The 16,283-nt window shown below is 37.6% G+C and overlaps 1 protein-coding gene across 2 annotated transcripts in view; it reads left to right on the top strand.

Annotated features, from left to right (window-relative positions):
• Nucleotides 1–16,283, top strand: part of IL17RD (interleukin 17 receptor D) — a 69,938-nt gene that overhangs the window by 46,536 nt on the left and 7,119 nt on the right. For both annotated transcript variants that reach the window (XM_074602857.1, XM_074602856.1), the window contains exons 2-10: nt 4,572–4,629; nt 8,030–8,155; nt 10,903–11,021; nt 11,435–11,555; nt 12,542–12,586; nt 12,686–12,837; nt 13,645–13,710; nt 14,266–14,320; nt 15,251–15,361. In XM_074602857.1, the coding sequence (XP_074458958.1) occupies nt 10,974–11,021; nt 11,435–11,555; nt 12,542–12,586; nt 12,686–12,837; nt 13,645–13,710; nt 14,266–14,320; nt 15,251–15,361 (598 nt within the window). In that variant the 5' untranslated portion in view covers nt 4,572–4,629; nt 8,030–8,155; nt 10,903–10,973. The remainder of the gene's footprint in view (nt 1–4,571; nt 4,630–8,029; nt 8,156–10,902; nt 11,022–11,434; nt 11,556–12,541; nt 12,587–12,685; nt 12,838–13,644; nt 13,711–14,265; nt 14,321–15,250; nt 15,362–16,283) is intronic.

Genomic DNA, 16,283 nt, shown 5'->3' with positions numbered 1-16,283 from the left:
TATGGTTGGAATTGTCCGTTACACCAAGGCTAGAGTAATAACAGTACAAACCCAGCCACTGCCGTCAGTGGAGTACACACAAGTTCCCTAGCAAACATAGCATGGATTATATATTTTGTTATATTCTGTTGGAAGCAAAATGCCGGCATATAAATAGTACAGATAGTTCATCTTTTTACTGATGACTGTAGAAAATATTCTAACTTGGTTGAAAGCATCAAGAAAGCTCTGAAATGAAAAGAGCAGATGTCACATAGAAAGCCTCTAGTTTACTGAGCAATGAGTATGATAAACAATGATTATTCATCTTGATGTTGGAGTTCAAAAACAATTGTCCCTTTGGTTTGCCTCATGGGAGCATGAAATTAGGACCATGTGTGTGTTGATTAGAAACATATGAAAGATGAATCGTGATTACTGTTTTGGTCTGGTGCACAAGGCTATGCTTGAGGGGTAGTGACTTCCTACCTCCTTTACCAGATCTCTGTAATTAGCGCTAGCATCTCTCTCTGTTTCCTGGTATTGATGTTAAAGGGGCTGCCTGACACTGCCTGTTCACAGGCATAACTTGCCTTTATTGAAGGAAAGAGTGTTTGCTCAACAAAACTTGAATGTTGCAGTGTATTTCAGTATTATTTGTAAAAATGGTTCTTCGTAAGACAGTTCTGAAATCACCAATGCCATCTCTGTCAGGAATTGTCGAATGTGAAAAAGGGATGTTATTTTCAAATAAGAAACACTATGTGTTCTAGAGTAAAAGGAAGAGGAAAAAGTTCAACAATAAAAATTAAGCAGATTTTTTATATCTTTCCATTGTATTTAATTTATGCCTCTGATGGCAGACATTAGTTAAATTTAACTTCTCTTGGAGGCACAATTAGTTGCTGTGGTTAAAATTTATTTTAAGCTTTATTTCTGGAAATGTAATCCTATCTGTGTTCCTCTCTGGGCTAGTAATGGGTAGAAAAAGTTGCCTTAAATGCATTTCATTAATAAGTTGTTACCATAAATGAAGGGTAGGTATTAGAAAAATATAAACAAATGGAAATACAGGTAAACTTCATGTAATAGTCTTTGCCTCTTATTACTACTTGTGCTCTTTCACGTTGAAAGATGGATATTTAAGTAAAATTAAATGCTTGCACAATCCTTGAACATCCAAACGAGTTATTAATTCTTCAGGAGATGATGTGTATTAGTGTTATTTAAGATATCTTGGGATCTTAACTATTCAAGCTGTTCATGTGGACTGAGGAGCAGATCCAGCATGGATCTCTGTGATTTGGGGTATGGGATATGTGATGGAAATTCCCTCTGGCTTGCTTGCCCAGTATAGATGCAGGGTTTGGATCCCAGCGTATCGTCTGTTCTGGGGAGTTGTGCTTTGAGCTCACAGAATGGGAGATTTCACGTTGTTGTGGATAAACACCACCCATCCACCCACCCCACCCACTTCTTGACAAACAAGATTATTTGCAGTTTAATTTGTGTGCATTTCAACTTTGATTATGTGTTTAAAGATCAGTCGTCTATAGTTCTTCATTGAAGGTATTTTGCCCGTTTCCTTTCCTGTGTATTCCTTCTCAGGCAGCCAAAGCTCCAGGCAATGGAGACTTTCTTTCTAGTAAAGTTCAGAATAAATTAAAAGCTGCATGTAAATTCAACAAATGGTAGTGGTTAATTAACTAAGAATGTAGAGCCCTGAGGCCATAGCATTAGTATTTATAGTTTTAAAGTAAGATGCTCTAAACAAGTTGCCTTAGCTGTAGGCCATTTAAATAGCACAATTACTTTATGGCTTAAAACCAAGGGAATGCTTCCTGGAAGAAGGTATTTTTAAACTCACAGCAGTCAGTACTTGGAGGATTAGTACCAAAGTTTAGCACGATGAAATCGTCTGACTAGCTTACATGTTTCAACCTATAACTAACGTGACAGTGATCTAGTTCAGTACTTTAAGGTGACCCTAATTCTCTCACCAGTTACTGCAGCTTTGTTGCACCTTTTGTACACTTGGGAGTAAATTTTTACAAACAGTTGTTTCGTGTGCTGCTTGAGTTTGGCTTATGGTTATATTTACTTTTTGCATCTACTTTATTAAAGATTATGGTATATTGATTTATACTTCTGCTGTTACATCTTTTGTGATGTCACCGTAATCCCAGTGGAAATGCAATTAAAGGTGCTGTGAAAAGCATTGCTATATTATATTTTTTTAAATATAGGATATAAAAGATTGTATTTAATGAATTAAAATACTTGTACTAATTTTCTGTGTGGTTTGGTGAAATTTCTGTCTCTCAAAACTTCAGCTCCAGGACAGAAAAGGAAGACAATGAATGAATTTGATGGTTTACCTGCCCTTATTTATAAATATAAAAAGTCAATGGTTTATTTTCTGTCATTTTTAATCAAACACATAATGTCTTTATTTTGCTATAGTAGTAAATTAAATGACATTTTATATAGTTTAAGAGAAACAGAAAATGAGTCAGAATAGAACAGGTATTAATAGAAAAGTTAAGACTGAAACAAACCAACTTGATGCCTTCCTGTTTCAGGAAACCTTTTTGTATAACAGCTTGTTGAACGCCAACCTGTATCAAAGTTAAACACATAAAAAGCCACCTAAGAAGAAAGTGAGATTACAAGTTTAACTTCTAACGATGCTATCAAGATCTGATTTGCTTTCATCCTTTATGTAGTATTTTACCTTTTTTTAAAGGTAACTTAACTCATACCTTGTTTTTTCTTTTCTAAACACCTGTGTCTGACTATTAAGTGACACACAGTGAATGTTTAGGTGTGATCCTGACAACATCTAATTGCTGTTGGAGTCCTTTTATACTATTGATTTCTGTTCTTTACGTTGTAGCAGTAAACCCAGATACAATGCTATGTAAATGGGTGGTATTTTTTCAAAAGCTAATGGTAAACATTGTGTTTCAAAAATAATTTCAGTGTTTTCTGAAGGGTAAGGTAGTGCATCTCTGAAGTTCAAAGTCCTGTAAGTGTGGAAGAGACCCTGGACCCACCAGCCCGCGTACGTGTCTGGATTCCTGCCTGGGAGAGCAATAGAATGGTTCTCCAGCTCGTCCCCACTTTCTGTGCCTTTCAGCAAGGATGGCAGTCTCTGCTTTAATAGCATTTGATAATAGAAAAGGGTGTCTGCTGTAGCATAACGGATTTCTACAATATGCACTTCTACTGGAAAAGTTATGGGATGCAATTATCTGAATTATTCCAGTTGGAAATCCACAGTTTCATTTGTTCTCCTTTAACTTTGTTGATTTTAGCCAGTAATCACAGGGAAGATTGAAATTTAAATTATCCGTCTGTGTTTTTGTCTAATTAAGTTCTTCTTAGCAAGAATTTCTTTAAGATGTTTACATGTTAAAATGATTGGGGCCTCTATATGGGGCTTCTCACATAAAAAAAATACGCAGAAAAGTAATCCAGTGCATAAAACACATAAGACTTAAAGCATGTGGAAATAAAAATTCCGCAAGAATGATATCAGGCACAGAAACATAAGTTGCATACGGATATATCTGTATAAAAGAATCTAATGAAGGATAGATGTGGGCACATATGTAGACACTGGACATTGGTACTCCCTCTGTAGTACGTTTCTCCTACATGCCGTTCAGGCCCGTGCATCAGCCAAGCCATAGGTTCCGTGTCCTGGCCTATCACACCTCAGTTTATGTTCAGCTTGGAGTTCCGTGTAGTTCTTGTGAGCACTGAGTAATACTAGACTTACGAAAAAAGGGTGACTTGATTATAGATGAATTCTGAGCGTGCTGAGTAATTGGTGGCTTAGTTTGCCCAACTGACAGACAGATCAATAGAGTCCCTCAGGCACCTGTTGTGAGGTAGTTAATGAGACGAGGGGTGTCTGGGAGGTGATGAGTGCGCTTTAATCAGTCCTACTGTTTTGCTCCTACCTTTAATTTCTTTCCTGAAAATGACCTTCACCAAGAAAATAGAGCTGAAGTGCTGTGACTGCGGTGCTTAGCAGTGACTTTCCTCCTCTCTGAACTTCTGATACTCTTTTTGATGACTGTGGAATTGAGATCAGCTTTTTCAGACTCGCGTTCTCTCCTCTCTTCTCTTGCACTTCATTTGCGCTGGAGAACCCAATTTGGTTTGTCATTAAATCTTGATTAAAGGTGTGTATGGGCACAATTAACCTAAATGGTGGAAGCTGAGAACATCACATAACTTTCTTTCAAAAATAAGCTTCTATGATTCATATCTACTGAGCAAGTCATATTACTTAAATGGCAATTTCATGTCTTCATGCAAATATTGTATTCAGACTTTCCTTTCTCTTTGCTTTCACTTCTTTGAGTATTACATTTGGCAGGTTGATGACAGGTGAGTGCATGCAGGTGTACGCAATCTCTTCTGTCGTTGCCTGCGTTGAGGTTGATGGATGGTGTGCCAAAAGAGAAGGAAAAAAATCATGGGTTCTGTTATCCTCCAACAGACTACTTACAAAATAAAAATCTGCCTAAATTCAAAGTAGCTTGCTTTATTAAAATGATTTTCTTGATATTTCTCTACAGGGGCTGTCATCAGTCACCAAGAATAATGGACTACTCAATATCACCTTTAAATATGACAGTAAGTTCAAAATTTGCACTATATTCCCAAAAATCAAGGACTCCTTCGCAGTTGTCAAGATATAGCGTCGTGTCTCTTAAAAATGGCTTGAAGAATAGCACGAGCTCTTTAGTACTGACATAATTTAAAAATCTGGGTTTGTTTCTGCTGTGTCTGGCAGATCTTCTTCCTGTGTTTCACTGATAATAAAACTATCTAATAATTTGTAGTAGTTTCACTTTCAGATTGGCCTACATCTTCCGCCCAGTATTTGGCTGGAAAATTACAGAGAATGGTTTTATTCTTTGAAAGAATATAGTCGTTGAAAGGTTCACTACACACAAAGTCATAGGAAATTATTATTTCAAGCTTTATACATCTTTTTTCTGATGCGTAATTTTGGGGAAAAATGGTGTGAAGTGTATTTCAAGGTAGAAAATGTGTAGCTTGTATTTGTATACAGGGAATATATTAAAACGGTGTCTTTACAAGGACTGATATTGAATACGAACGTTGAAGATGAATAGTGTCTCTTCATCTAGTTGGAGTAGTTGGAACTTTTCATGAGCTACAGTGTTAAAGCACCAGGTTAGTGGAAAACTGCTGTCTACGTTTTCAGTGGAGACAGATGGTTTTGGTACTGTAGCAGATGTGGTCTGTTTTGCAGTTAAACCAAGACGAAAGTAATCTCTAGCACAATAACAGTAATAAGCAAGTTGCAGCAATAATAATTCAGACCTCTTCAAACGTCTGGGAAATGGCTGTATCTTATTGTTTTCATCTTTTAAAGGTTTTTGTCATCTGTGTTGTCTAGTCAGTAAAGTATGACTATTGACTACGTTGGGAATTTATCCTTATTTGGGCAGTTAGTGGCCGTCATCAACATAAGGTCAATGTACAGTCAAGAGAAGCTCTCAATTTACTGCAGCAACGTTTGTATTAATGGCAGTGCAAGTCACAGGTTGGGTTTTTTGCCTACCCAAAGAAATTACCTCAGATGCTGAATGTGGGTAAAATTTGATCACTGAGAGCATGTATGAGGAGAACTAACAATAGTGCTTTTGTTCCATTCCGATCATCCTTTTCTTCCTCTGTTTTTATGTTAATTTCTGAATTTGCAGTCCTTCACGGTGAATTTTTTTTTAATCTAAGTTGATGTTAATATTGAAAATAAGCAAAAGTTATGCCAGATTGCAAGTATACCTTACAAGAGGTAAATGGTCGCTACGAGAGTTATGATTTTTTTTTTTATCTACATAAAGAAAAACAGGAAATAATATCAGTCAGAACAGAGATCCCCACATTTAGTTAACACAATGGAGTCTGTTTAAATCCCATATCTGTCATGTTTTTTCCATTAATTCTGGCACCGGGAACTGTGTTTAACCAACGACAAGTGTTGATTCAGAATTCTGCTGGCACCGTATGCTTCCTGAACAAAGGAGTTATTTGACTTCTGCAGTACTGGGAAAAGAGTTCCCTGATATCAAGGCTAAAGAGTTCATATGATGTGGAAACACATACTTATCGTGAACGAGCCAGTGCAAAAGAGAATTTGACCTGCTGGCTGTGATGTAAAGGCTTTCATTTTGCCACACAGCAGCTCTAGCAAACTGTGTTTTATGTTGTTAAATTGGTTGGTTAGATTATTTATTCAGCTGAAAAACAAGTGTTTGTATGTTTTAGTATTTCACTTGTATTCAAGTAAAACAAGTGGTTTCCTGAAAAGTGCAATTTTCCCCTGCTGTTTTCTTCCTAAATCTCTTGTTCTTTAAAAATGTAAATCAGTGACTCACAGTCAAACTTCAGACATTTGTGCTATATTCCATTTTGGCAAATTGTCATTTGCCCATAAAATTTTAGTAACCAGGATCCAAAATCTTCAGCTTACTATTAATTAGATCCAGACCTAGCAAAAAACTGTTACTTCAAACTTTCCATTGAAAGAGATACTCTGTTCTCCGAAGAGGAAGTTCATGCTGTCATTGAATTCACTCTTAGCAACAGAATTCTGCAAACAGCAGAGTAAGTACCAACTGCCCAGCTTTTGTAAAAGGCAGCGTTGTACAAACTGTTCTATTCTCATTTGTGTGACAGTTACATAAAAGACTCCTTACCATTGTTATTCATAGTAAAAAGCCATTTTCTAAAACCGCTTTTCAGTTAATAATTTTTCTTTCCCTGCTTCCAGGATCACACCTCTGAATTAAATTTGAATTTCCTGCATTGGCTTATCATAACACTTGATTTTTCATGGTTCTTTTCTACAAACTCTGTATAGACAAATACATAGCATATAGATTATCCCAGGTTTTCAGAATTAATCATCGATCAGTAATATATAGTCTACTGGCAAACAACTGCTGGATTTTGTTGGCTTCACTAGTTCAAAAGCAGAACATTTGTTTGTGCGTACATGTCTTCATGTGTACTGTGCAACAGAACTATTGAATTCTCTGGCTGCTACTTCTCTTCCTGCCACAAAATATGAGCCTAAACATTGCAGAGCTTCAAAAGTAATAAAATTTGGCGTTATTTGTTTTCTTCTTTAGAATGCGTAAATACACGGTCAAGTGTCAGAAAGGTCAAGAATGTTTTTCTTGTATTTTATTTTCTTAATGAAAGCTGAGGTTTTCTATAATCACATGTTTGCAGAGCTGTAACTTTAGGGAATACGATGTATTTTGTGAGGATAACAAGACAAAACCAGTTCTGACTGGGATCCAGTGGCAGTGAAATGGGATGTGGCTACTGAAGGGATGACAGAGATGAGATGGATTTGGGCGGTAGGTTCTTTGTGGTCAGGATCAAGCAGTATCGTGGTTAAAAAGCACTTCTGGAGCACCAGTTCTAAAGCTGCACATTGTTCATTGTTCTCATACGTGCCTGATCATCGACCAGCATTCTCTTGCTCTAAGCATTGTGTGTGCACAAAATTAATGGCAGTCCTCATATTCTTTTGAGTGAGGAAAAGTTGTTCTCTTCTGGTGTCCCAACACATGTCCTCTTACTGTGGTACAGGCTACACTGGTATTATAAACTGGTGATTTCCTTTGGAGTCCTATGAACTAGGGTTTTGCAACTGAGGGAAGCGATTGTGCTCAGTGATTTGTACAGTTTTGTGTTTCTCAGTGTCCTGAGACAAAAGCTTCATCTAGATTTACTGTATGGTACTTATTTTTATAGAATAAATAGCACACGTGTACTTTTACTTTGCTCAGTCTTCAAGAAATTTTCGGAAATTAACAATTCTTTATTCTTCTTTACACGGAAAGTTGCAGGTCATGTTGGAAACTGGCTGCTTGAATAGATCTTTAGGATTAGGTGCTGTTGGCAGATTATCGTTTACTTGCTCTGTTATGGCACAAGAACATCAGCAAGAATGTTTTTCTTAAAGCATTTTATTTCTCTGTATTTTTAGACTGCACGCCTTATCTGAATTCAGTGGGAAAACACGTGATTGGAGATGTGCAGAATATAACCATCAGTCAGTATGCGTGTTACGAACAGGTTGCAGTGACGATACTTTGGACATCAAATATCATTGGTGAGTAGCAGAGGGAAATGCACTAATTCATCATGTCGTCGGTAGTAACTTCTTGGTGATTGGTATTAAGTAAAATAATTAAATTATGCTTGGGATCCTTGAAGCAAACTGCTTAAGAAGAAAGAAATTCTTAACAGCTTTGCAGAGCTGCTATTTTTACTAGCTCAATTGAAATACCCTTAAAACTAGGATGCTCTCTGCGGCCATATGCTGCTTTTTACTGTTCAGTTTGTCGAATTTTTCCAGCTCTTCAGAACTGCAATAGCCCTGATTTTGTTCCCTGCCCTAAGGCATTGGTGCATTTCAGTGGCGTTGATTGAGTTTAATTGCCAATACACTTAAAGATTCTTTAGGATGTAAATTGTCTTACAGGTGGAAAACATTATTTAATCATTGCTGTACAAACTTTAATGTGTTTCCTTGTCAAGTCTGGTCACTAAGAATATTCCTTACTCACTTAATCACTGGAAGTACCTTGTTGCCCCCTAGAGCAGTTGTCTCCAAAGTGGGGGGTGCGCAAGATCATCCATTGGGGCGTGTGAAGAAAGTTTTATAACTTCCATATACATATTTTTTTAAGATCCTGAAAAGAAAAACTAAGCTTTACTAATATTCAATATTGTGAATTAACACTGGCACCCTTACTCGGTCTCTATGTCAGATGTCGATGTTTCACGTGTGGTACGTGAGGTATCCTGAAGGAAGAGCAGGTGTGGAGGGAGGGGTTCCCAGTGTGGAGGGGTTCCCAGTGGTGGCCCTCGCTCTTTCATTTGCTTACAGCAGATTGCAACGTATTGCAGTGTATGTGTGTGCTGGGTTAAGTGGATTTACTGATTGTATTATCTAGTTTTAACTAAACTAACCATCATGAAATGGGCAGGTGGCTTAAGATAATCGAAGATAATACAAATAATGCGAGGTAATGGCTTTATACTAAAAGAGGGAGCATTTAGACTAGATATAAGGAAGACATTTTTTCCAATGAGGGTGGTGAAACACTGGCCCAGGTTGCCCAGAGGGGCCGTAGATGCCCCATCCCTGGAGACATTCCAGGCCAGGCTGGACGGGGCTCCGAGCAACCTGATCTAGTTGAAGATGTCCCTGCTCATTGCAAGGGGGGTTGGACTAGATGGCCTTTAGAGCTCCCTTCCCACCCAAACTATTCTGTGATTCTATGATTTAGTAAGAGCTGGAAGTTCCCATTAATGTGGTAGGATTGCATCCTTAATGATGAGATATGGCTAATAATGCAAATGTGTATTTATTAAACTTAATCTAAATTTTTTAGCCTAGACCTGCATTTATCAAAGTAAACATTTTAGATAAGAAAAATTGTGATTTTTTTTTTTTTTTGGTGGCCTCACAGTATTAAATCATACTTACATAATTTTTTGGATAAAAAGTAATGATTAATTTCTGGAGTTTAAAAGAGTATACGAAAATTACACTTAATTCTGCAAAAATGTGCAGTTGAAAGCATTTGGTAATCTTCAGCTGCAGATTGGATGAACCAAATCTCTATGGGAAACAAAGCTTGGTTTTCTTTCTCGTAATCATCAGAGGTTAATCCTTTGGAAATTGTGAGGACAGAACTGCCGCTGAAACATCTCGGGTAACGTGGAGACTGGACACTCTCTTTCATGGTCTTCGTGTAAGCACAAATAGTGCTTTTGTTCCATGAAATATTAAGAACACATTGGGCAACTCACAGTCTTTATCTTTTACAAAACTATAAAACATTAAAAAACCCCACAAAACCATGAAACCAACTGAAATGGAGGAGGTCCGTAGAAAATGGTACATTTGGGATTTTTTTTTTTTAAATTGACAAGCATGGCATAAACTCAAATCAATCTGTTTTGATTTATGTAGCATCTAGCTTACAAAGGCTGTGGCTGTGTCTTTGATAAATACGTGTTCTGCCGTATGGAATGCTGTTGAAAAGATGTAATTAGATGGAGTAGTGGTAGTTGGTCTTGAGGAACTAAACAGTGACTTTGATACCTGAGTCACAAGAGTATCACAGGGTGACACTCCGGCATTGTCCTGTGACATTCACATCACTGTGACTCAGTTTAGTCATCTAACGGAGTAATTCCATCGTGACAGCATTGCAAACAAATGTAAAGAGACCGTGCTGGGAGTTAGTTGTGTTAGAGTAACTTGAAAAAAAATGGGTGTAGTTCTGGCACCAGTTATAAGTAACTGGAAGTATTCACGCACTGGAATAAATTCCATTCCGTTTACGTCAAGTTTTCTGTTACCCCATACTACACTAGAACTAAAGAAGTTGTAACAACAGCCACCACTCTAATCTGGTAATCTCAGAAGTGATAGGAAGATGTTATAAAGGAGCGTTTCTATAATTTGCTCGCAAAGTCTTACATTTCATTGCTAATAATGGAAGTGAAGTTACCGTAACGTATTGCTGAGGGTGAGGAAGGTAATGCTAAGTTGTATTGCAGTGATAATTTGGAAGCCCCAGCTGAGATGCGGGCCCCTCTGCTCTAAGCATTACACAAGTATGTAGTAATTGCAGCCTTTGCCAAAGACTGAATTCTAAATAGGCAAGATAAAAAATGCGGGAAGAACTGACGTACAACAGCAGGTATTAAAACACAAACATGTTTCCTATGACTGGTAAGCTTTATTTTTAAAGACAAATTAAATACATTTGAATTAAATAAAATACCACATCATGCATTTTGAAATATTAGCCTTCTATTTAAATGCCCTGTTGTTTGCAGGGATTGAATACCTGAAAGGATTTCGAGTGATACTTGAAGAGTTAAAATCAGAGGGAAGACAATGCCAGCAGATGGTTTTAAAAGATCCAAAGCAGCTCAGCCCCAGTTTTAAACGAACAGTAAGTGCTTTGTTTCAAGAAAAGTTTCATTGTCGCTTGACTGTGTGAATAGTATTGAAAGAGTTTATATGCCGCATATAAATCTTAATCTATCTCTATTTAAATATATACTCAATGTGCTGTTTGCTAGGATGCAGGTTGCTTCCTAAAAGTCTTATTCTTTAAACTAACGACAGTTGTTGCTCTGGGGACAGATCTAGTCCCTCCTACAGAAGCTTTCCTGAAGCTGGAAGCTTCAGGTGCACTCCTGTAATAGTCCCCGTCCAAACCTGTATTGAGATCCCTCGTGTCGGTGTGTAACGGAGGGGTAGGTAAAGGATTCTTAATGTTGCAAAACTGTGGGCTTGTTTTGAAAAATAGTTTCAGTTATAACAGTTGATTTTAAAATATATTGCAATCTTGTCTTTTTGTAGGGAATGGAATCCCAGCCCTTTGTAAATCTGAAGTTTGAAACAGATTACTTTGTAAAGATTGTTCCTTTTCCTTCCATTAAAAATGAGAGTAATTATCACCCATTTTTCTTCCGAACTAGACGTAAGTATTGCATACAAGATAGTATTGCATATCATCTCTCCACCAATGGCTCCCCCGCCCCCCGCCTGGCGTTTTAGTTTTTCCAATGAAGGAATGTAGTAGGTGATGTTCGATGAGTCTGAGTTAAGATAATTACTGACATAGTCTTTGAAGGAAGATCTGGGTGTTAAGTGGAAAGAATTTGGATGCCACAGATCAATCTGTGGTGTTGGGCAAGAAGCAGAAGAAAATCTCAGCTAGGCCTGAGACGGGCTCAGGTTTGCCTGCAGCAGGGTTACTCCCCTGGTTCTTGGGAACATTTGACGCGGGAAGATGGTTTGCTCCTTCTCTCTGGACATTGTGAAGAAGCTCAGGTTGCTTTTGGTTTTGAGATCACAGTTTCAAAACCAGATCTAGAGATAGAGATGGATGAGTACATGTGCAATTGGATAGCAACAACTCAAGTTGAATTTCTCAAAATTACATAGCAATTCTCACTGGAGTTAAAGGCAAGAAACTTGAATAAGCTCCTCAGTGCTTAAATAGTATGATGAGAAACTGCAAGTACTCTCTGGGGTGAAATGTTGATATTTGTCCTCCTTAGCTGTTTTTGCCCTATAAAACTTGTTAAAATATTTTCAAGTCTGTCTGTTGATGCGGACTGCATTAACGTTGTCTTTGTAATAGTGCTCAGCGTACTTACTTACTCCGAGTAAATGTATTTCAGGCTAGTTTCAGCTTCCTCTCCTGCTGTGCTGTGCCTTGCGTTATCCCTTTTGCCTCACTAAGGAATGCTATTTTCAAATTAACAAACCTGTGTTTCTTATATAAAGATGAGAAGGGACTTGAATTTAGAACAAATTTACTCCAGGCTGGGAGACTGGGAAAGAAATGGGGGTTTTGTCTTCAAAATGGTAAACTCCCTTCTTTTGCCCTCATTCTCTTTGTGTTTAAATAGCGTGGCATTTTGATACTGTATCATTAATAATGTTTGTGTTTATCTGTAGCATGTGAATTGTTGCTACAGCCAGAAAACCTTGTCTGCAAACCCTGTAAGTAAAGATGTAATATTTGCTGTATCTTCATCTTACAAAAAGTTACTGTACTTGAAGAGTCACTTTTTTCCAATTCACGAGTATCTTCTCTGACAGACTGGAAGCCGAGGAATCTGAATGTTACCCAGCAGGGATTTAACATGCAAGTGTCCTTTGATCACGCACCTCACAACTTTGGGTTTAGGTACTACTTCCTTCACTACAAACTTAAGCATGAAGGGCCATTTAAGCAAAAGACCTGCAAACAGGTGCGTCGCTGAGTTTTGCAACTCTTAAAAGCACAAAACCTATTAACATTAGATGTTCTGTGGTTTTATAGAAACTTTAAAAACTTAATATAATGTAGAAGACTATCAGTTTTAAAATTTTTAAACTATTTGGTACTATTTATGTAAAGCGCTCACCAGTCAAAACCAGGCTTGAGGGCTCCACGGGAGCTGGGTTGTATAAGCAAATGGGAAGAGACTGTTCTCTCTCTTTAAGACCCTAAACTAATTAGTACTTCAAGCTGCAGTTTTATTATGTTTGTTATGCATATTATTTCCTACTTTTTTCTTTCACCTTTGCACCAAAGTTGACCGCTTTGTGGGTTACCCATCTGAGGTAGCGCCACAAGATAGCTCTTGTTTTAGTGTGTGCGTGGAATTAGGTTCTCTCTGATTTTGTACAGCTGTGTTCGTAGGTCATCTGGTGGGAGCTGCGATTTGCTGTATGATTTTCGTTAACTTTGGTTAGTATTCAGTGGCAAGTTTGTTCTCACCGGTCAGTCTTTCATCCTAAATCTCTGAAAGCTAGGGAGCTTCAGGGCATAATGCAGAGTTTATGTATTAGGCCAAACTTTTAAGGTTTTTTTTTGATAATTCATCATATTGTAGTTCTGCAGGCAGAGGACTGTAGTCCTTTTATATTTGAGTGGAGAGACTTAGTTTTACTGGTTTAAGGGGTCTTAATACGGGAGGGCACTGTATATTTCTAAATAAAGGCGAATGTATTTTTTTATTTGTTTTTTTTAAGTGTATGAATGGCTTGCAAAGTATTGTCTTTCTTTGATATAGGAGCAAAACACAGATACCACAAGTTGTATTCTTCAGAATGTATCTCCAGGGGATTACATAATTGAGGTAATATTTATAAATAGTCATTCGTACAACAGCTAAATGAGTTTGTTGATGGATAAATTAACTGAAATTAAAGTATTTCAAGTCACACTGGTAAGATTGGATTTCAGGCATCCCCACTGAGGTACCTTGGGCAAGTGAAGGTTTTTAGGCAGATTATTCTTGACCTTTCCGTACCTTTGCTTCCCTGAGCACGTAGCAGTTTCACCTGTGCCTTGAAGTACAGCTGTGGGCCTGCATAATTCTTGGACTTTGATTTTACTTTTTTTTAAACGGAATTCTGTAGTTTAGTCAGTTTTCACTATACTTAAAGCTGTGTATTTCTCTTGATGATGACAGTATGTGAACTCTGAAAGTTAATATTACAATATTAAACTATGTACCATAAAGACAAATGATTTCACTAATTACTGCTTTGTGGTGCTCTGTAATTTTAACTTTTTGAGCAGTAAGTTTCTTCACATTTGTTCATGAAAGCTGTTATATTTGTTTACATATTGCAGAAAATAAATAAAATTAAATTTCCACAAAATAAAATCCCACTTTTACTTTTCAAAGCTGGTTGATGACACTAATACAACACGGAAAACAATGCACTATGCGCTAAAACCAGGTATGAATTTTGTTTTTTAAACAGTGTACAGTATTTACCTTATTAATTTAGATTCAGTTTTAATTATGTTGGAAATAAATCTCAATTTAACCTCTGTCTGTTTGCCATAATCAAGACGACTGAGGCAATTGTGCTGTGATTTTTTTTTTCGCCTAATAAAATGAGTAGACACACACACTTGTACATACACATCTGCGTCTCTGTACATTTATATTTAATACAGGTTGCTTCAATATATCATTGGAAATATTTGTGGGAAAGTCACTTTTTCTATATATATGGATATGAAGAATCATAGTCTGTAATGTTAATTGCATACCACTGATGCATGCAGTAGTGTGGAAGTAACGTAACGAAGCTGTGAGAGCAGCGTAAACACGTTCCCCGCCTGTGTACTTCAGCCCTGAAATCCTGTCAGGCGCTCTGGAAAGCCTGGCAGGTGAACGCTTAGCGTGTCTGCGTGTCACACCAGTTGTTGAGGAGCGAAATAGGGACTGCAGAATGTAACTGCAGACACAAAACATAGCTGCGGATGAAGGCAACGGGCAAAATGGACTGCATCCTAATGCTCATTGCTAAAGGTAATCTGTGCAGAAGGCAGTTCTCAGGGCTAGTTCAGCACCCGGGAACAAAAATCTGTGGGGTCCGAATGACTGTTGCATATCTTCGGCAAAGTTTTTCCCGTGGGGGGAGGTTTGAGTTGGCATGCAGCATTTGTACTTTAGTCTCTCTGATGCTGTGGTGATGGGGACCATCAGCATTAAACCTATTTAAAATGGAGCAGAAGATGATGTTTGGTTCTGCTGAATATTTGAGAATTACCTGATAATAGCGTACTGCAGCAGTTTTACGTTCCCAGTGCGAAGATTTGAGTAGATAATTATCATATAGCTTATTTGCGTATGGCTAATTCTGTTTTATTTTTCGAAGTACATTCTCCGTGGGCTGGACCGATAAGAGCTATTGCCATTACAGTCCCTTTAGTTGTCATTTCAGCATTTGCAACGCTTTTCACCGTGATGTGCCGCAAGAAACAGCAAGGTAAGACGGTTTATTCAATGTAGAGTTCCATGTAACGATGCCCTTTTGCAACCAAAAATGTCTTAACTTGTAGGTTGATTCCAGAAATACCTTTATCTGAAGAGCTTTCTTTACTTTTCTGCTTCTTTCTCCTTCCTCCCCGCTGCTTTTGTGTGTGTTGAAACTGGTACCAAATTGATGGTTTTTGTTGCCATAGAAAGTACTGTATCACAAATCAAGACTTCACTGTAGAAAGGAGAGAACAAAATTGCCATTGGGAAATATTTTTGGGTTTGGGTTTCTTTTTATTTGTAAAAGTACTCCATGACCATGCAGAATACAAACAGATCTGTAAATTGATATATTTTAAACATTCCCTTATTTCATTCAGAAATATCTAATTCATGTTTATTTTAAACCAGAAGGAAAGTAAACCCAGTAAACCCAGCTCTCAGCACTGTCTGGAATACTACCTGTATCTGTTATTCCAGATTTGCTCACTTTCCTGGAAGTTGCCTTTACACTTCATCCTAAACCATCTTCCTAAATCTACTTTCTAAGACTACTTGCAGATGTTTCTCTAAATTAGATTCCATCCCTCTTTGCTGACTTCCCTCTCCTCTGTGTCCAGGAGCTGGCAAGCAATACTTGATACATTGAGATGTTAAAAATCAATTGGCTTTTTTTGTAGAATCTAGGGAATCATGCGGTTTCATGAATATGGAAAAAGAGATTACATCCCCAAACCTCCCATACCTGTGTTATCCATCTGCATTTTGGCACAGAAGTACACTGCAAGTGCTATATGCCATCTGGGTTAAATCCTTTTACCTTCTGGTCCCCTGTAGCTATCCCTTTGCTCACAGCTAGCACAGTTCCAACAAAAAAACCCCAGACGAATCACAAAGGATTTGTGTACAGACAGTTGTTCCTGATGAATTGT

Source organism: Larus michahellis, chromosome 10 (genome assembly GCF_964199755.1).
Source record: "Larus michahellis chromosome 10, bLarMic1.1, whole genome shotgun sequence".
Lineage (NCBI taxonomy): Eukaryota > Metazoa > Chordata > Aves > Charadriiformes > Laridae > Larus > Larus michahellis.
This window is presented reverse-complemented; position numbering and strand designations above follow the sequence as displayed.